Source organism: Coregonus clupeaformis, unplaced genomic scaffold (assembly GCF_020615455.1).
Source record: "Coregonus clupeaformis isolate EN_2021a unplaced genomic scaffold, ASM2061545v1 scaf0257, whole genome shotgun sequence".
In the NCBI taxonomy this organism is placed as follows: domain Eukaryota; kingdom Metazoa; phylum Chordata; class Actinopteri; order Salmoniformes; family Salmonidae; genus Coregonus; species Coregonus clupeaformis.
In genome coordinates this window covers 6,325-27,462 of record NW_025533712.1, presented here as the reverse complement: position 1 = coordinate 27,462, position 21,138 = coordinate 6,325, and the positions used below count along the sequence as shown (strand labels likewise).

Here is a 21,138-nt window from a genome sequence, read left to right as displayed (position 1 = left end):
AGGGGACCATGGTCATGGAGGACAACCAGACTACACCTCCTCCTGAACCCACAGAGGAACCAGCTGAGCAGCACAGGACCACACAGTCTCACTGAGGTGAGCCCACTGTGAACTACTGTCTGAATGGTATTAGGTCAGGGCCCGTATCCACAAAGCCTCTCAGAGTAGAAGTGCTGATCTAGGATCAGTTTTGCCTTTTAGATCATAATGAATAAGGTTATATGTAAAGATCCTAGATCAGCACTACTCTGATACATTCTGTCTTAAGTGTGGGACCATGTCTTTTGAATTATGAAACCATTAAAGAGTGTCAAACAATAAAACAACTAATACGTTTGCATAGTACTCATAGCAATCCCTCATTGCACAATCAGAAGATACTCCATCGCAGGGTGCTCATATCAGATTTTCTCACTGTATCTCTGTATCTCTTACAGTCAGTAGACATGGAGGATGGGAAGCCTGATCTGCTACTAGTCAAAGAGGAGACAGTAGAAGACGGACCAGAGAGCATTGACCTGCTGAGTGGACTAAAGATGGGGGAGCAAGGTAAGGTAGAAATACATATAGCCTACATACAGTAATAGATCTTCAATGGGAATAGTGATGCACCTGGCTATTGGGTCATTCCACCAATTTGGTGGCTTTTGAGTAGTGTAACTTTGTGTAAAAATAAAGAGCACATATTCAATTGAATAAAAAAACACTTTTTCCTATCTCCAAAAAAAAGACTATTAAGTGCCAAATAAAGTAACAGGGTTGACCGTAACAGGGTTGACAAATTCATCTTAAATCAGCCATAAATCCCCTTGTGACAGGGGGAATGGTTGCCTAAACATCAGACTGTTACCATGGTTACTCCGTGGCTATCAGTCTTAAATAAATAGTCTCTACAAGCCAAAATGTTGAATACAATTATATTTACACTTACTTTACCGGTTGTTCATGCTGTTGGTCCTTTTGGTGGTTGGAGGTGGAGATAAGGTATATACAGGAAAGTGTTGTTTACCCAACTTTTTGCGGCGCTGGTAGGTTCTGTCACTTGTATTTTCAATCAGTTAACGCATTTCACAATATGTAAACAATAGCCGAATGTAACCGAATGTAGTCGACCGAAGCACGTTTTCTCACAATCTGCTGGTAGTGTTTGCCGTTCGGTTAGGCTCAGCCATATTGTGCAAGTGTTTGTCACGTGCAAATTGCATCAGTATTGAAAATAAAAACCGGAAATACAAATGATATACAGATCAGCATACTGAAGGTCAGGTTGATAACACTACTCTGTGGATATAATCTTCAGTAATTACTTTGCCAAAGCAAAAAATTACTTAATGATGGTGAAAACGTAGAGAAATGTTGGGGTTAAGTGGGTTAAAATCTTCCTACGAGTCACAGTAGATGCACAAAGGGGAAATGTCAAAATGCTGAATTTTGATACAGACTAGAAATGTTATTCATATAAAATATCTGATTTATTAAATTCTTCATGTGGTCTATATTAAAGGGCCCTTCATTTTAAAATGCAATATTGGTGCATAATTTCTAGCTAAAATATGAAAGTGATGTAAAAGGCACTCATTTCGTGGAACAACCCTTATTCTTTCATTTTTTTCTTCATTCCATAAGAAGAAATCAATGCAATTTATGTTTACATACAAAAACACACATTACAATGTATGAACTTGAATAGGTAATTGACCAAAAAAACCTCCATATGTAGAGTTTTCTCTGCCATGTTTGTAAAGTCTATTTTGTAACCTCTTCCTGCAGGTGATTGGCTGGAGGCTAACAGAGGAGACTGGGCGGCCATCTTGGATTCCCAGACCCAGACGGGTGCAGCCAAGGGCCTGGGGGATGACATCACTGAGCAGGCCAGGACCAGAGGTGATATAGTGGAGGACAGTGGATGGGACAGCGTCCTCAACTCTGGGCTGGGGAACAACACTGTTAACCAGAGAGACGAACATAAAAAAACAACCGAACGTAGTCTCCATGACAACAGACTGGTTGAGACCAGGGCGAGGCGTAGACTTGGTCTGCAGGGACGGGGAGGTGTCCGTATGCGGCGGGAGAGAACAGACACAGACTCGGCTAGCGATGCTCCATCCTGCTCCTATAGTTGTGATTCAGAGGGGCTGATGGTGCCTCAGGTTAACCCCCTAACAGGTGCTGCCTTCAGCCTGCCTTCTATAGGATCTATCAACTGGAACATGGACCCTGCAACAATACAGACACTCCCTGGCCTTCGTCCTCCTCACACTCTCCTAATGTTAAACCAGACCTCAGACAATGCCAGTGCCTCAACACTAAATGGCTACACAAGCCAATTGACAAATGACAGTAGTAGAGACGGAATCAGTAAGGGTGGCAGCGCCAAAGAGAAGCGCTTCCCGTGTTCGTTCTGTGGGAAAGCCTTCAGTTTCCCCCAAACAGGTGGAGATCCACCAGAGGATGCACACAGGGGAGAAACCATTCGGCTGCCACCTGTGCCGGGCCAATTTCTCCCACTCATCCAGCCTGAAGAGGCACCAGAGGGTCCACACAGGGGAGAAACCCTACAGCTGTCCCCAGTGTGAGAAGAGGTTCTCCCACCAGCACCAGTTGAAGATGCACCTGAAGATCCACACGGGAGAGAGGCCGTTCAGCCTGTACGCACTGCGGGAAGAGGTTCTCAGAGAGAAGCTACCTCAGGATACACCAGCAGAAAATGCACACTGGCCATGTATAGAGTATAGTGACGTAATATATTACTAGTTAGTTTGTAGTCAATTATTTTGGTTTTGGATATATAGGGAACTTCAACTGGATGAGGTGAACTGAGGAAAGAATTAGTATGATGAGGCAGAGTAGATATGGTGATGGTTGGTGTGATGGGGTCTGTAAAAATGCTTCACTGATTAAGAGTGACAACAACAGTAGCATGCGAAAGTATTCACCCCCCTTGGCATTTTTCCTATTTTGTTGCCTTACAACCTGGAATTAAAATGGGGGTTTGTATCATTTGATTTACACAACATGCCTACCACTTTGAAGATGCAACAAAACAGACAACTTGAGCGTGCGTAACTATTCACCCCTCCAAAGTCAATACTTTGTAGAGCCACCCTTTGCAGCAATTACAGCTGCAAGTCTCTTGGGGGTGTGTCTCTTGGCACATCTAGCCACTGGGATTTTTGCCCATTCTTCAAGGCAAAACTGCTCCAGCTCCTTCAAGTTGGATGGGTTCCGCTGGTGTACAGCAATCTTTAAGTCATACCACAAATTCTCAATTGGATTGAGGTCTGGGCTTTGACTAGGCCATTCCAAGACATTTAAATGTTTCCCCCTTAAACCACTCGAGTGTTGCTTTAGCAGTATGCTTAGGTCATTGTCCTGCTGGAAGGTGAACCTCCGTCCCAGGCTCAAATCTCTGGAAGACTGAAACAGGTTTCCCTCAAGAATGTCCCTGTATTTAGCACCATCCATCATTCCTTCAATTCTGACCAGTTTCCCAGTCCCTGCCGATGAAAAACATCCCCACAGCATGATGCTGCCACAACCATGCTTCACTGTGGGGATGGTATTCCCGGGGTGATGAGAGGTGTTGGGTTTGCGCCAGACATAGCGTTTTCCTTGATGGCCAAAAAGCTCAATTTTAGTCTCATCTGACCAGATATTTTCTTATAACCCAACCCTGATCTGTACTTATCCACAACTTTGTCCCTGACCTGTTTGGAGAGCTCCTTGATCTTCATGGTGCCGCTTGCTTGGTGGTGTTGCAGACTCTTGGGCCTTTCAGAACAGGTGTATATATACTGAGATCATGTGACACTTAGATTGCACACAGGTGGACTTTATTTAACTAATTATGTGACTTCTGAAGGTAATTGGTTGCACCAGATCTTATTCAGGGGCTTCATAGCAAAGGGGGTGAATACATATGCACGCACCACTTTTCCGTTATTTATTTTTTAGCATTTTTCACTTCACCAATTTGGACTATTTTGTGTATGTCCATTACATGAAATCCAAATACAAAATCGATTTAAATTACAGGTTGTAATGCAACAAAATAGGAAAAAAGCCAAGGGGGGATGAATACTTTTGCAAGGCACTGTATGTCCCTTTTAGGTTGATATTGGTGTTTTTATAGTGAGATAATGATAGTGCCTTAATTCACTTGACAAATTAGATAAGATCCGTGTAATGTAATGTTGAACCTTTTCGAAAGTATTTAAAAATTTATTTTATCAAAGCGATGGTACCAGATTTACAGAAAATGTTAAGTGTTACCATAGTGAGAACAGTTATTCTACTTGCCACGTATCGTTTTGTGCAATAAAAGTACTGTACTTCACGTTATGTGAGTGTTGCTGAAATTAAATACAAAATTGACTCTGGGCTGACTGACTTGGTTATTTTTGTATCATTGCAGCGACTGAGGTTCCTTTATCTCAGTCGAACCAAAATATTATACTTAAATCAACACATATCAACCTTTTTTTTGATAAACTCCAATGGCTCCATATTGTTAGGTACTTGAATCACAGTGTTAGAGAAGGGCTTGACTGTGGTTAACATTTTATAATGTCATGTTTCTGTGTGTACAGCAAAGAGTTCCTTATATAAACCTTTATGCATTTCTGTTCAATTTGGGCAATTCCACAATAACGGATTTACGCTGAGACTCAGATTTTTCACTTTAAAATGTTACCAAACAAAAAACATGTATTTTTATGTGACCACGTTTTCCAAAAACTGTTAAATATCTGCTCTGAATTAAGATTCAAAAAATTTCTGCAGAAAGAATGGGGTGTCAGCTATGACATGACACCTTGAGTTTGAAAAAATATATTTTGGTTATTGAACTACAGTAAGTGAAGTGGATTTACATCCGGTAACGGAATTACATCATGGGTCCCTGATCTGTACTATACAGAAATGCAAAATTAGGATATGAATATCGTTCTCTTCGTGGTGATGTATCCTGAATAGGTACACAAAGGTAGAAATATGCAATATCCTCCTTTGCATATTTGTGTATTATTCTACGCACTGGCTATTATTCTAATGAGCTCTGCCCCCAAACAAGACCACAATTAAGTGGTCTGGACCAGACAAATCTGAACCAATCATATACGACTATGTTTCACAAGTTTGGACAGCACAGTACAGTACAGTAAAGTAGATATGTTCAGTACGGTACATTATAATCTACTTGACTGTACTGAACTCTACTGTACTTTCCAAACTTGTGAAACACAGACATCTATGATTGGTTCAGAATTGGTCAGCCCACGGTGGACTGACCAAAGTTCAACTACTTTTCAACATCCATGGACGTCCGGTTTCCCTTGGTGCTCAGTGGGTGAGGATGCTTGTTACAGTAAATGGAAAGAGGGTAGGTGGTAGGAGACGGGAGAGGAGACATTAACTGGAGAGGAGAGAGAGTGGGTGAGTGAGTGAGAGTGTGGGTTTGTCCAGACTGTTTTCACAGTCTTGCTTTGTCCACCAGATGACAGAAAGAGAAAGAAAACAGTTAGGAGCTGAACATAATAGTATGCTAGCGGAAGGAAGGACAGTAGCAGGTGACCTAACTGTGGTTTGTGATTACTATGATTTCCCATGGTAGCCAATTTAATTCCAGTAATTCCATTACCGATTTGGTAACAGAATTATAAGTCTTAATCCCTTAATAATTAATAAACAAACTTGATATCAGTAAAAACACTATAACTAATTGGTAAGTCTACCTTCACTTGTAACTTCTGTAAACTTTCATTATCCTCCCTCATGAGGGAGAGATTTTAGAAAATATCTTAAAAGATGTGGGTCTTTGTTAATGGAATTACAAGGCACAAGGCAATGTTTCTTAAATGTACAGAAACAGTTATCCAAAATGAAATATAAGTGTTTCTATTAGTTGGCAGGGCTCTTTACTTCAACATGATTGTGTTTTGATGTATTTCTAATGTGACCATCGGGTTCTTGGTCACCTCCTGACCAAGGCCCTTCTCCCCCGATTGATCAGTTTGGCCAGGCGGCCAGCTCTAGGAAGAGTCTTAGTGGTTCCAAACTTCTTCCATTTAAGAATGATGGAGGCCACTGTGTTCTTGGGAACCTTCAATGCTGCAGAAATGTTTTGGTACCCTTCCCCAGATCTATGCCTCGACACAATCCTGTCTCGGAGCTCTACGGACAATTCCTTCAACCTCATGGCTTAGTTTCTTTCTCTGACATGCACTGTCAACTGTGGTACCATATAATGACAGGTGTGTGCCTTTCCAAATCATGTTCAATCAATTCAATTTACCACAGGTGGACTCCAATGAAGTTGTAGAAACAGCTCAAGGATGATCAATGGAAACAGGATGCACCTGAGCTCAATTTCGAGTCTCATAGCAAAGGGTCTGAATACTTCTGTAAATAAGGTATTTCTGTTTTTTATTATCTGTTTTCGCTTTGTAATAATGGGGTATTGTGTGTAGATTGATTAGGGAAAATGTGTATTTAATCAATTTTAGTATAAGGCTCTAACGTAGCAAAATATGGCACTGTATGTATGGGGGACAGAGGAAGGGGTAGTCATTCAAAGATCAGGTCAATCCCTATTTCACACAGTGAATCCATGTAACTTATTATGTGATTTGTTAAGCCAAACTTTACTCCTGAACTAATTTAGGCTTGTCTGAACAAAGGGGCTGAATACTTATGCTATATTTTAGTTATTACAATTGTATTAATTTGTAAACATTTGTAGAATTTTCTTTTCACTTTGACATTATGGAGTATTTTGTGTAGATCAATGACAAAAAAAATCACTAAATCTATTTCAATCCCACTTTGTAACGCAACAAAATGTGAAAAATTCCAAGGGGGGTGAATATTTATGATACCCACTGTATTACAGTTAACATGTCAAGTGTCTTGGGGTAAGAGGGTAATTAACAGGCTGGTGTAGATACCGTTTTTTAGAGAGACAGTAAACCTAGGCTAGAACAAGGGCAGTTGAATATTTACCTTACTGAGGTGATGTAAATGGAATAGTTTAATTATTATTTTCTACTATATTCTTGCTAACACACTGTTCTTTCTAAAAAAAGTCTGCTCTCAGCTTGAAAGATGTTGGTCATAGGAGATTGGATGTGTAATGTAATAAGCAGTACCGTATTTGAAAGAACAGCGCGCATACCTTTTTCATTTAACCACACCATTTTAACTATATGACACCAACCAATAAGATCCTTTCTCTTCAGTGTAAACGGGGCCTAGCTTAGCTTGGTGATAGCTGCAGCTGACTATCCTGTCTAGCTGATATTTCTCTGTCAAATCAGTTATAGTAAAATAGCAAGAGCCAGTGTCTGGAATGTGTTTCATAAGCTAGGGATGTGAAGCGTTCCAGCCTGGTCTCATAGACTAGACGTAACATAGTAAATGTAAATCCGGGACACTCACATTAGTATGACATGTTACATTTGGTATGGTTACATAAGACAGAAGGTTACTTAAGGCAAAAACGCAAGGAAGGTGGTTGGTCGGGGTGGATGGGTGGGTTTATAATGTGAATGTCTAGCAACCCAAAGGTTGCGTGTTCGAATCTCATCATTGACAACTTTCTCAAATGTTCTACTACTTACTACTTTTCAGCAGGGGGTTCGAACAAAAAAAAAAGTTACGGTTTATATTGTTCCTTTCTGTTCCTTTATAAACCTCTGAAATCAAAATGTTCTTTACATTTAGCTCAACATTAAATTACTTCCCAGTGCAGATAGAGCAGCTTGCTATGGAGCAGGTGCTGATTTAATCTGCATAGGAAAGTCGTTAAGAGCAAATTGTATTTTGCCGTAACAGCATGGTTTAATAATAATGAAAGACAAACACACACGCTGTCCTGCCAGTCACAGTGTAGGGTGCGAGATGCAATTGACATTTTGCGGGTGAGGAGAGAGAGGATGGAGGAAGCTTGCCTTGAAGCGCTGGGCATCTTCTTATGACATGCATTATCTGAATTAGGCCCACAGAATTATACCTATGGAGAAGCGGCTTCTATGGAAGAACTCAGTGTCTTTGAACTTCCGAGTTGATTTAACGTTGGACCAGAGTAAACGTTATGATATGTTACGTTTCGTATGGTAGGTATTAATTTGTGGAAGTCCATCATCCATTTCGTATGATATGTTACAAATTAGAATTTGTCTGATATGTTACGAATTACAATTCCTACAAGATGTTACGAATTATTGAATGGCGCCGGAGGGAATGGCGTCAGTTTTACGGGCTCCTGACCAATAGTGCTATTTTGTGTCTTTTTTTGGTACATAATGTTTCCGCCATCGTTTCCTATGACCGTAAAGAGCTTCTGGACATAAGAACAGCTCTCACTAACCTCGATTTGGATATGAACTTCTACTTCAGTGAGTCGGAAGCTAAAGACATATTGATTATCCCGGACCAGGCCCTAATCCCAGACACTCATAGAAGGCATTATAGAGGCCGCCGAGGCACCCTGGCGAGACTACGGCGGCAAATGAATAAATCGCATCTCCCCTCTGTTCTATTGGCAAATGAGCAATCGCTGAAAAAATAAACTGGACGAGCTCCATTCCGAGACGATCCTATCAACGGGACATTAAGAACTGTAATATACTATGCTTCTCAGTGTCATGGCTGGAACAAGGATATGGATAATATAAATCTAGCTGGTTTTTCTATGCATCGGCAGGACAGAATGGCAGAGTACGGTAAGAACAGGGGTAGCGGTGTGTCTCTAATATTAAGGAAGTCTCGAGGTTCTGCTCGCCTGAGTTAGAATACCTCATCATGTAAACCCTACTATTTACCAAGAGAGTTGATCTGTATTTTTCGTAGCTGTCTATTTACCACCACAAACCGATGCTGGCACTAAGACCGCACTCAACGAGCTGTATAGGGCCATAAGCAAAGAAGAAAATGCTCATCCAGAGGCGGCCCCCAATGGCCGGTGAGTTTAATGCAGGAAAACTGATATGTTTTACCTCATTTCTACCAGCATGTCACCTGTGCAACTAGAGGGATAAAAACTCTAGATCACAGAGACGCATACAAAGCTCTCCCCCACCCTCCATTTTGCAAATCGGACCATAACTTAATCCTCCTGATTCCTGCTTACAAGCAAAAACTCAAACAGGAAGTACCAGTGACGCACTCAATATGGAAGTGGTCAGATGAAGCGGATGCTAAACTACAGGACTGTTTTGCTAGCACAGACTGGAATATGTTCCGGGATTCATCCATAATGGCTGCTGTGGCTACTGCTAGCAGTCGTTCAATCTTCTCTGTGTAACAGTTGGGATAATGGGACAATTCGGAGTACAACGCATTTCTAATCCCTGGATTGAGGTAAATTTTCCGAGCCATATCTCCCGCCGGCTCCGCGGTGTCTTAATCTACACAGGAATGTTATCTGACCCTAGTGCAGCTTTAAGCAAACGTGTTGGATCTTCTGGGTACATCCCTGCTCATTTTGCAGCCCTTAAAGACATGCGGCAGTACTTTGGCTACTAAGAAAGTACACTACATGTCCAAAAGTATGTCAACACATGCTCGTTGAACATCTCATTCCAAAATCATGGGCATTAATATGGAGTTGGTCCCCCCTTTGCTGCTATAACAGCCTCCACTCTTCTGAGAAGGCTTTCCACTAGATGTTGGAACATTGCTGTGGGGGACTTGCTTCCATTCAGCCACGAGCATTAGTGAGGTTGGGCGATTAGGCCTGGCTCTCAAGTCGGTATTCCAATTCATCCCAAAGGTATTCAAGGGGGTTGAGGTCAGGGCTCTGTGCAGGCCAGTCAAGTTCTTCCACACCGGTCTCGACAAACCATTTCTGTATGGACCTTGCTTTGTCATGCTGAAACAGGAAAGGGCTTTCCCCAAACAGTTGCCACAAAAGTTGGAAGCACAGAATCGTCTAGAATGTCATCATTGTATGCTGTAGAGCAGGGCTGTCCAACCCTCTTCCTGGAGATCTATCGTCCTGTGGGTTTTCAGTCCAACCCTAATTTAACACACCTGATTCTACTTATTAGCTGCTCAACAAGACCTTAACTAGCTGAATCAGATACGCTAAATGAGGGTTGGACTGAAAACCTAGAGGACAGTAGATCCCCAGGAAGAGGGTTGGGCAGCAATGCTGTAGAGTTAAGATTTCCCTTCACTGGAACTAAGGGGCTTAGCTCGAACCATGCAAAACAGCCCCAGACCATTATTCCTCCTCCACCAAACTTTACAGTTGGCACTATGCATTCGGGCAGGTAGCGTTTTCCTGGCATCCGCCAAACCCAGATTCGTCCAACGGACTGCCAGATGATGAAGCGTGATTCATCACTCCAGAGAACACGTTTTCACTGTTCCAGAGTCCAATGGCAGCGACCTTTACACCACTCCATAGTGATCTTAGGCTGGTGGCGGCTGCTCGGCCATGGAAACCATTTTCATGAAGCTTCCGACTAACTTTTATTGTGCTGACGTTGCTTCCAGAGGTAGTTTGGAACTCGGTAGTGTGATGCAACCGAGGACAGACTATTTTTACGCGCTACGTGCTTCAGCACTTGGAAGTCCATTCTGTGTGCTTGTGTGGCCTACCACTTTGTGGCTGAGCCGTTGTTGCTCCTAGACGTTTCCACTTCACAATAACAGCACTTACAGTTGACCGGTCAACTCTAGCAGGGCAGAATTTTGACGAACTAACTTGTTAGAAAGGTGGCATCCTATGACGGTGCCACGTTGAAAGTCACTGAACTCTTCAGTAGGAGCCATTCTACTGCCAATGTTTGTCTATGGAGATTGCATGGCTGTGTGCTCGATTTTATACACTTGTCAGCAACGGGTGTGGCTGAAATAGCCGAATCCACTAATTTGAAGGGCCATACTTGTGGCCATGTAGTGTATTTTTTTTAACTCCTGCTTTTGGCTGGATGTGTCAATGTGTAGTTCATACATGCATAATCTATGAGCAGAATTACTGTTTCAGTTTTGAAGCGACTGTTTTCTTGAAGTTTTGCCAAGCCATTTTCCCTAAATTTCCCCCACCTGGGGCCAGCCCCCTAGCAATTCAAGTTCTAGCCAATGTACTTCAGCCCTCGCAGCATTATCCAATGAGGTTGCAGGGGTGGGCCCAACGGCTCAGTGGACACAGCAGAGCGAGTGCAGTGACGTGGTGCACATATCTGGACATATGTGACGTAACCCAATTTTCGGGGACCACTTTTGGCGTGTGAGTGCCAAAACTACTGGTCTCAGAACTACTGGCTAAAAAAATTATACAAAAGTACCGGATAATCTCTTTAAAGAGTGGCCAATCAGCTTAAATCCAATATTTTTATCTCAGAAAAAGATGTCTTAAACTAGTCATTTTTTGGTCGTATGACATCGTGACCAGAATATGACCATTATAAGACAACATAATGACAGATGGAGTACTGTCTCATGCAGTCTCACCCTCTCATGCCCCCAGAGCCTTAGCAGGGTCTCTGAGTTTTTGAATGACTGAAGGAGTGGGATTTTTTTGTTTTTGTAAATGTTTTGTAGTTTGTGTGGAATAATGTAGAACAGCCCCGGAAGAAGATGGCTGCCGTTTTACAGCCCTCTAACCAATTGTACTATTATGTGTGTTTTTCCGCTTATTTTGTAATTTATTTTGTACATAATGTTTCTGCCATCGTCTCTTATAACCAAAGAGAGCTTCGGATATCAGGACAGCGATTACTCACCCGAATTGGACGAAGACTTTTTCTTCAACGAGGCGTTCGCGAAGGATATCATACAGACACCCGACAAGGCCCAGATCCCCGTCATTCGCGTGAGGAAGAGACGGAGATATCGTGGACGCAGATCCGGTGCCTTGTAAGATCCGACGGCGAACGAGTAAACTGCCTCTCCCATCAATCCTATTAGCCAACGTTCAATCTTTTGAGAATAAAATTGACGATTTAAGATTACGGTTATCCTACCAACGGGACATTAAAAACTGTAATATCTTATGTTTCACGGAGTCGTGGCTGAACGACAACAATGACAACATTCAGCTAGCGGGCTATACACTACATCGACAGGACAGAACTGCAGACTCTGGTAAGACAAGGGGTGGCGGTCTGTGTATATTTGTAAACAACAGCTGGTGCACAAAATCAAATACTAGGAAGTCTCAAGGTTTTGCTCGCCTGAGGTAGAGTATCTTATGATAAGCTGTAGACCACACTATTTACCAAGAGAGTTTTCATCTATATTTTTCATAGCTGTCTATTTACCACCACAAACCAATGCTGGCATTAAGATTGCACTGAATGAGTTGTACAAGGCCATTAATCAACAGGAAAACGCTCATCCAGATGCAGCGCTCCTAGTAGCCGGGGACTTTAATGCAGGGAAACTTAAATCCGTTCTACCTCATTTCTACCAGCATGTTAAATGTGCAACCAGAGGGGAAAAAACTCTAGACCACCTTTACTCCACACACAGAGACGCATACAAAGCTCTCCCTCGCCCTCCATTTGGCAAATCTGACCATAACTCTATCCTCCTGATTCCTGCTTATAAGCAAAAACTGAAGCAGGAAGCACCAGTGATTCGCTAATAAAAAGTGGTCAGATGACGCAGATGCTAAGCTACAGGACTGTTTTGCTAGCACAGACTGGAACATGTTCCGGGATTCTTCAGACAGCATTGAGGAGTACACCACATCAGTCACTGGCTTCATCAATAAGTGCATCGATGATGTCGTCCCCACAGTGACCGTACGTACATACCCCAACCAGAAGCCATGGATTACAGGAAACATCCGCACTGAGCTAAAGGGTAGAGCTGCCGCTTTCAAGGAACGGGACTCTAACCCGGACGCTTATAAGAAATCCCGCTATGACCTCCGACGAACCATCAAACAGGCAAAGAGTCAATACAGGTCTAAGATTGAATCATACTACACTGGCTCTGACGCTCGTCGGATGTGGCAGGGCTTGGAAAACTATTACAGACTACAAAGGGAAGCACAGCCGCGAGCTGCCCAGTGACACAAGCCTACCAGACGAGGCTAAACCACTTCTATGCTCGCTTCGAGGCAAGCAACACTGAAGCATGCATGAGAGCACCAGCTGTTCCGGGACGACTATGTGATCACGCTCTCCGTAGCCGATGTGAGTAAGACTTTTAAGCAGGTCAACATTCACAAGGCCGCAGGGCCAGACGGATTACCAGGACGTGTACTCCGAGCATGTGCTGACCAACTGGCAAGTGTCTTCACTGACATTTTCAACATGTCCCTGACTGAGTCTGTAATACCAACATGTTTCAAGCAGACCACCATAGTCCCCGTGCCCAAGAACTCTAAGATAACCTGCCTAAATGACTACCGACCCAGGAGCACTGACGTCTGTAGCCATGAAGTGCTTTGAAAGACTGGTCATGGCTCACATCAACAGCATAATCCCAGAAACCCTAGACCCACTCCAATTTGCATACCGCCCCAACAGATCCACAGATGATGCAATCTCTATCGCACTCCACACTGCCCTTTCCCACCTGGACAAGAGGAACACCTACGTGAGAATGCCTATTCATTGACTACAGCTCAGCATTCAACACCATAGTGCCCTCTAAGCTCATCACTAAGCTAAGGATCCTGGGACTAAACACCTCCCTCTGCAACTGGATCCTGGACTTCCTGACGGGCCGCCCCCAGGTGGTAAGGGTAGGTAACAACACATCTGCCACACTGATCCTCAACACGGGGCCTCAGGGTGCGTGCTCAGTCCCCTCCTGTACTCTCTGTTCACCCATGACTGCATGGCCAGGCACGACTCCAACACCATCATTAAGTTTGCCGACGACACAACAGTGGTAGGCCTGATCACCGACAACGATGAGACAGCCTATAGGGAGGAGGTCAGAGATCTGGCCGTGTGGTGCCAGGACAACAACCTCTCCCTCAACGTGACCAAGACAAAGGAGATGATTGTGGACTACAGAAAAAAAAAGAGGACTGAGCACGCCCCCATTCTCATCGACGGGGCTGTAGTGGAACAGGTTGAGAGCTTCAAGTTCCTTGGTGTCCACATCACCAACGAACTATCATGGTCCAAACACCACCAAGACAGTTCGTGAAGAGGGCACGACAAAGCCTATTCCCCCTCAGGAGACTAAAAAATTTGGCATGGGTCCTCAGATCCTCAAAAATTCTACAGCTGCACCATCGAGAGCATCCTGACTGGTTGCATCACCGCCTGGTATGGCAACTGCTTGGCCTCTGACCGCAAGGCACTACAGAGGGTAGTGCGTGCGGCCCAGTACATCACTGGGGCAAAGCTCCCTGCCATCCAAGACCTCTATACCAGGCGGTGTCAGAGGAAGGCCCTCAAAATTGTCAAAGACTCCAGCCACCCTAGTCATAGACTGTTCTCTCTGCTACCGCACGGCAAGCGTACCGGAGTGCCAAGTCTAGGTCCAAAAGACTTCTCAACAGCTTCTACCCCCAAGCCATAAGACTCCTGAACAGCTAATCATGGCTACCCGGACTATTTGCACTGCCCCCCCCACCCCCATCCTTTTTACGCTGCTGCTACTCTGTTAAGTATTTATGCATAGTCACTTTAACTCTACCCACATGTACATATTACCTCAACTACCTCAACTAGCCGGTGCCCCCGCACATTGACTATGCAACGGTACCCCCCTGTATATATAGCTGTATATATAGCCTCCCTACTGTCACTTTATTTTACTGTATATATAGCCTCCCTACTGTCACTTTATTTCACTTCTGCTCTTTTTTTCTCAACACTTTTTTTGTTGTTGTTTTATTCTTACTTTTTTGTTTAAAATAAATGCACTGTTGGTTAAGGGCTGTAAGTAAGCATTTCACTGTAATGTCTGCACCTGTTGTATTCGGCGCATGTGACCAATAAAATGTGATTTGATTTGATGTTATTTCCCCTTCCCCATAATGGGATTTTTGTGCATTCTTTCACCCCGTCCAGTTGGTGGCGGCAATACACCTTTGGCGTGAAATTCGCCACAAAATCTTACCGAAGAAGTAAACGGAAGTAAGCGTTGACCATTTACAATTTTCACGTTAGCGTTTTTATTGTTGTAATTTAGACATTTATTACCACCATGGAACTCGCAATATTGCTAATTTAACGACTGCACAGCATCACATACTTGCCCCAGGTAGTCTTTCATTCGCGTTGGAGACAGGACTTGGTTGATGTTGTCTAGGTAAAGCTAGCTGCAATCGTTAGTAACAATGGCTGACTGTGTAGTTTTTCACACTCAAATAGCCTCCATTATGGAGGTGCTAGCGAATGAAGCCGTTGCAAATATCTGTAAACTCGTAGACGACGACTATGCAGTGTTTCGTTTGGAAATAACTCAAAGCCAGAAAGAAAACAGTGGATTGCGGAGGAAACTACAGCTATTGGAACTGAAGCAGGCACGGGAGCGCGCAGAGAGGACAACGCGAGATCGCGTCCTCGCCAGTCGTCCCAGTAGTGTCAACATCCTCGACCAATACAAAGGAATGGAAAGAGGTACATTTTGCAAGGCCGAGGGGGCTGTCGCACCGTTCCAATGTGCATGTGTGTCTTTAGATGTGTTAACCACATATGCTTAACCAGAATTGCTTCTTGGTCAGTTTTTGGATACTACGCAATAATTCACCTGATTACTTAGCTATCTTGTAGAAATACACAATAGGGTCGTTCCACGTCTTTTTTCCCCCCAAATGAGCTTAACGGAAACATTTCTATTTATAGCTCGATTGATTATGTTCCAGCATCACATTGTTTTAGTGAGCAAATAATAGATAATGCAGTAAATCAATAATCTGTTTAGAATATGATATTGGGTAGTTCAATTTGATTTAAATCACTTTTTCGACCACACCCCTTTTGATTTGAACGAAACTTTCTATTAATATTTTCTGATGGTAGAAGTGGTCAGAAAGTAACTTTTTGGACCTGAATGCCAAAACATTTAGGAGATAGATGTGCTCAATGTTGACCCGTTTCTAGACCATGTCAATAGTGTATAATATACCATTAAGCATTGAAAGTAGCTAACCTAAACACCTCTTTTCCCCCAATCACTCTCTCAGGTGAAGGACATCTCACTGGAGGCCACAGGAGCTTTGTGAAGCCAGCGGGATGCAATACATGGAGAGATGACCAACCAATCACTGTTGATGAGGGGTGGAACCTCAACCCAGCACGTTATCGCATGATAGAGGTTAGTAATAGTGTTGCATAAAATATTACAGTTACTTTGTAAGTCAAATGTGGCCGTTTATTTCAGTAAGGCTCCTCAGGTATTCACTTGTTTACATGTACATCCTTATTTATCTGCCATAGGGGAGCTTGTGAGACTTCCCTACGACATTGTTATCCAATTCAACTCATATACCGGTAATAAACTCTCTTCCTGTGTCAGTCTGCAGATGCAGAGGCTGCAGGTCCTGGGGTCAAGCAGGAGAGGTCTGAAGGAGAGGAGGACCCACGGCACAGCAGAGACACCCAGACTCAAGCGGCTGTAGAGCCCCATGTAGCCACAAAGGACCCCACCACCATCGCCCCAGCGCCGCCCAGCACCCGACGCAGAATCACGGAGGTCAGTGGGAACGCAGAACGCCGTCCTCAAGTCAGAGACAGACACGGATACTTTAACTGTAACACACAGGCTCTTACACACAGGATCTGACCACAGATCAGACCCTGAGAGACTGGGGCTGGGGAGACTGGGCTGTCCTGCTTCCGGCTCAGAGTATTTACTTTACGGTAACTCGAGGACTGTTCATTCTCATCGGGACTCAGGTGATGCATTAGAGACTGGCAATGATCTGTCATGTTCTTACACTACAGAGATGGACCCTGGCATCATGCCCTTGGGTTTAGAGACACAGACTGATCTGTCTAGAGAGGACTGGAACCGGTACAGTAGTAGTGTATACTCTGAAGGGTGCCTAGATAAGAAAGGGGAGGTTACAGTCGTAGATGATGTGACTGTGAAAGTGGATGGAGACGTTCCTCTGACATGGAATGCAGACAAGACTCACTTAGGAGAAGGACACTCACAAGGCAGAGATTTCTTAGATTACAGGGAAAGCTTAGAGACAAATCCAAATGTCACGACCCACTCCCCATTACACGCACTCAAGGATTGCGAGCCAGTGTCCATGTCGATGGGACCTTCCGATTCACAGGACTGCGTCCTTTTCGATCAGGTATTGAACTCAAAGGGCCAAAGGGCCCAGGCACGGGGTAGAGGAGCGACATCAGGCAAAAGTAAAGAGAAAGCGGTTCCTATGCATGTTCTGTAACAAAGGCTTCAGCTGCCTCCAGAAGGTGGAGATCCACCAGAGGGTCCACACAGGGGAGAAACCCTTCAGGCTGTACCCAGTGTCATATGCGCTCGCTGAGGCTGGTAACCTGAAGAAGCACCAGAGGGTCCACACAGGGGAGAAACCCTTCGGCTGTACCCAGTGTCACATGCGCTTCGCCCAGGCTGGTCACCTGAAGAGACACCAGAGGGTCCATACAGGGCAGAAATAATACAGCTGACCCCATTGTGCGAAGAGATTCTCCTGCCAGCACCAGCTGAAGATGCACCTGAAGGGCCACACGGGCGAAAGGCCGTTCACCTGTACGCACTGCTGGAAGAGGTTGTCAGAGAGGAGCTACCTCCAGAATACACCAGCAGAAAACCATTCCACTCTATCACATAGAAAGTAACCAATTCCCCTCAATAGCCTCTGACGTTTAGATCAAACACTGCATTAAAGACAAAGATTAATTTTCATTATTGTCAGCAGAAAATATCATGTGGAATAACGAGAGTAATATTCCTGGGTAGCATATTGCTTCCAGACATTGTGTGATATACACTGAGTGTACAAAACATTAGGAACACCTGCTCTTTCCAAGACATAGACTGACCAGGGGAATCCAGGTGAAAACTATGATCCCTTATTGATGTCACTTGTTAAATCCACTTCAATCAGTGTAGATGAAGGGGAGGAGAGACAGGTTAAAGAAGGATTATTAAGCCTTGAGACAATTGAGACATGGATTGTGTATGTGTGCCATTCAGAGGGTGAATGGGCAAGACAAAAGTGTTTAAGTGCCTTTGAAAGGGGTATGGTAGTAGTAGGATGTCAGGTGCACCAATTTGTGTCAAGAACTGCAACGCTGCTGGATTTTCACGCTCAACAGTTTTCCGTGTGTATCAAGAATAGTGCACCACCCAAAGGACATCCAGCCAACTTGTAGGAAGCACTGGAGTCAACATGGGCCAGCATCCCTGTGGAACACTTTCGACACCTTGTAGAGTCCATACCCCAACAAATTGAGGCTGTTGTGAGGGCAAAGGGGTGCGCAACTCAATGATAGGAAGGTGTCAATGTTTTGTACACTCAGTGTATGGGGCATATATAAGCCTAAAAAGTCTTACGTAATGTGTTTGATTCTAACATGTATTGACTCAGGGTTGAATACTTATCTAATCAAGATGTTAGTGTTTTATTTTATTTTTTACAAACGTTAGAGAGTATTTTGTGTAGATCATTGACAAAAAATTACAATTAAATCCAATTTGAATCCCACTTTGTAACACAACCAAATGTGGAAAAAGTAAAGGGGTGTGAATACTTTCTGAAGGCACTACTTAATTTCTATAAAGTGATATATTGTGTTTGTACAGTGTAGCTAGCTATATAATGTTCACAAATGCCTATTTCATTACTTCCATTCAACTACTTTAATTTCCCCAAATTAAATTGTATTTGTCACATGTGCCTGAAATGTTACTTACAAGCCCTTAACCAACAATGCAGTTAAGAAAAATAAGAGGTTAAGAAAATATTTACTAAATGAACTAAAGTAAAAAAAAAAAAATTCAAGAGCAACAATAAAATGACAATAACTAGGCTATATACCGGAGGTACTGAGTCATTGTGCGGGGGTACAGGTTAGTCGAGGTAATTGAGGTACATGTAGGTAGGGTTGAAGTGACTATGGGGGGGTCAGTGCAAATAGTCCAGGTAGCCATTTGATTAGCTGTTCAGCAGTCTTATGGCTGTTAAGAAGCCTTTTGGACCTAGACTTGGCGCTCCGGTACTGCTTGCTGTGTGGTAGCAAAGAGAACTATGACTAGGGTGGCTGGAGTCTTTGGCAGTTTGAAGGGCTTTCCATTGACACCTATCGTGGAAAAATTACAAACTCTGTTATACAGTGGCTTGCGAAAGTATTCACCCCCCTTGGCATTTTTCCTATTTTGTTGCCTTACAACCTGGAATTAAAATGGGTCTGTATCATTTGATTTACACAACATGCCTACCACTTTGAAGATGCAAAATATTTTTTGGGTGTGAAATAAACAAGAAATAAGACTAAAAACAGAACTTGAGCGTAGCATAACTATTCACCCCCAAAGTCAATACTTTGTAGAGCCACCTTTTGCAGCAATTACAGCTGCAAGTCTCTTGGGGGTATATCTCTATAAGCTTGGCACATCTAACCACTGGGATTTTGCCCATTCTTCAAGGCAAAACTGCTCCAGCTCCTTCAAGTTGGATGGGTTCCAGGTGTACAGCAATCTTTAAGTCATACCACATATTCTCAATTGGATTGAGGTCTGGGCCATTCCAAGACATTTAAATGTTTCCCCTTAAAACCACTCAAGTGTTGCTTTAGCAGTATGCTTAGGTCATTGTCCTGCTGGAAGGTGAACCTCCGTCCCAGTCTCAAATCTCTGGAACACTGAAACAGGTTTCCCTCAAGAATTTCCCCTGTATTTAGCGCCATTCAACATTCCTTCAATTCTGACCAGTTTCCCAGTCCCTGTCGATGAAAAACATCCCCACAGCATGATGCCACCACCATCGCTTCACTGTGGGATGGTGTTCTCGGGGTGATGAGAGGTGTTGGGTTTGCGCTAGACATAGCGTTTTCCTTGATGGCCAAAAAGCTCAATTTTAGTCTCATCTGACCAGAGTACCTTCTTCCATATGTTTGGGGAATCTCCCACATGGCTTTTGGCGAACACCAAATGTGTTTGCCTATTTTTTTCTGTAAGCAATGGCTTTTTCCCACTCTTCCATAAAGCCCAGCTCTGTGGAGTGTATGGCTTAAAGTGGTCCTATGGACAGATACTCCAATTTCCGCTGTGGAGCTTTGCAGCTCCTTCAGGGTTATCTTTGGTCTCTTTCGTTGCCTCTCTGATTAATGCCCTCCTTGCCTGGTCTGCTGAGATTTGGTGGGCGCCCGCTCTTGTCAGGTTTGTTGTGGTGCCATATTCTTTCCATTTTTAATAATGGATCTAATGGTGCTCCGTTGGATGTTCAAAGTTTCTGATATTTTTTTATAACCCAACCCTGATCTGTACTTCTCCACAACTTTGTCCCTGACTTGTTTGGAGAGCTCCTTGGTCTTCATGGTGCCGCTTGCTTGGTGGTGCCTCTTGCTTTAGTGGTGTTGCAGACTCTGGGGCCTTTCAGAACAGGTGTAGGCAGCATACTGAGATCATGTGACACTTAGATTGCACAAAGGTGGACTTTATTTAACTAATTATGTGACTTCTGGTGAAACCAATTACCTTCAGATCTTATTTAGGGGGCTTCATGAAAAGGGGGTGAATACATATGCACGCACCACTTTTCCGTTATTGATTTCTTAGAATTTTTGAAATAAGTTTTTTTTTCACTTCACCAATTTGGACTATTTTGTGTATGTCCATTACATGAAATCCAAATAAAATCCATTTAAATTCAGGTTGTAATGCAACAAAATAGGAAAAAACGCCAAGGGGATGAATACTTTGCAAGGCACTGTACATGTGCTGTATAAGCCTTAAACCTGTAACATTTCCACTGTCTGTTTCTCTCATGTAGGAAGAAGCCAGTGTTTTTGCCTCTCTTGTTTCTGAGCAACTTGGTCATGCGGCCAAAGACAAAGAGCCTCTGAGGAGGACCACGTTTTTGGTCCATCCTGTTATTTTCGTATCTTTCAAGGGCACAGCTGTGTGGAGATATGAAGAGAACAGAGGCTAGCTTGAGCAGCAGCGACAATTCTATCAGCAGAAAGGAGTAACAAAACTGCCTGTTATCAATTGTTTGTGCGCTATGTTCCCACCATGATC

General features: G+C 43.4%; 1 protein-coding gene across 1 annotated transcript; it reads left to right on the top strand.

Annotated features, from left to right (window-relative positions):
• Positions 1-526: 526 nt before the first annotated feature.
• On the top strand, positions 527-9,522 carry LOC123484277. Its single transcript, XM_045214424.1, has 3 exons — positions 527-549; positions 1,771-2,535; positions 9,488-9,522. Exons 1-3 carry the CDS (start codon positions 537-539, stop codon positions 9,520-9,522), a joined length of 813 nt encoding a protein of 270 aa, XP_045070359.1. The 5' UTR covers positions 527-536.
• Positions 9,523-21,138: the final 11,616 nt, after the last annotated feature.

Excerpts from the sequence above, each read along its gene's own strand:
- LOC123484277 (XM_045214424.1), top strand. Across the intron at positions 2,536-9,487 it reads GCCTGAAGAGGCACCAGAGG|CCCTTAAAGACATGCGGCAG; the intron begins GTCCACACAGGG and ends CTCATTTTGCAG.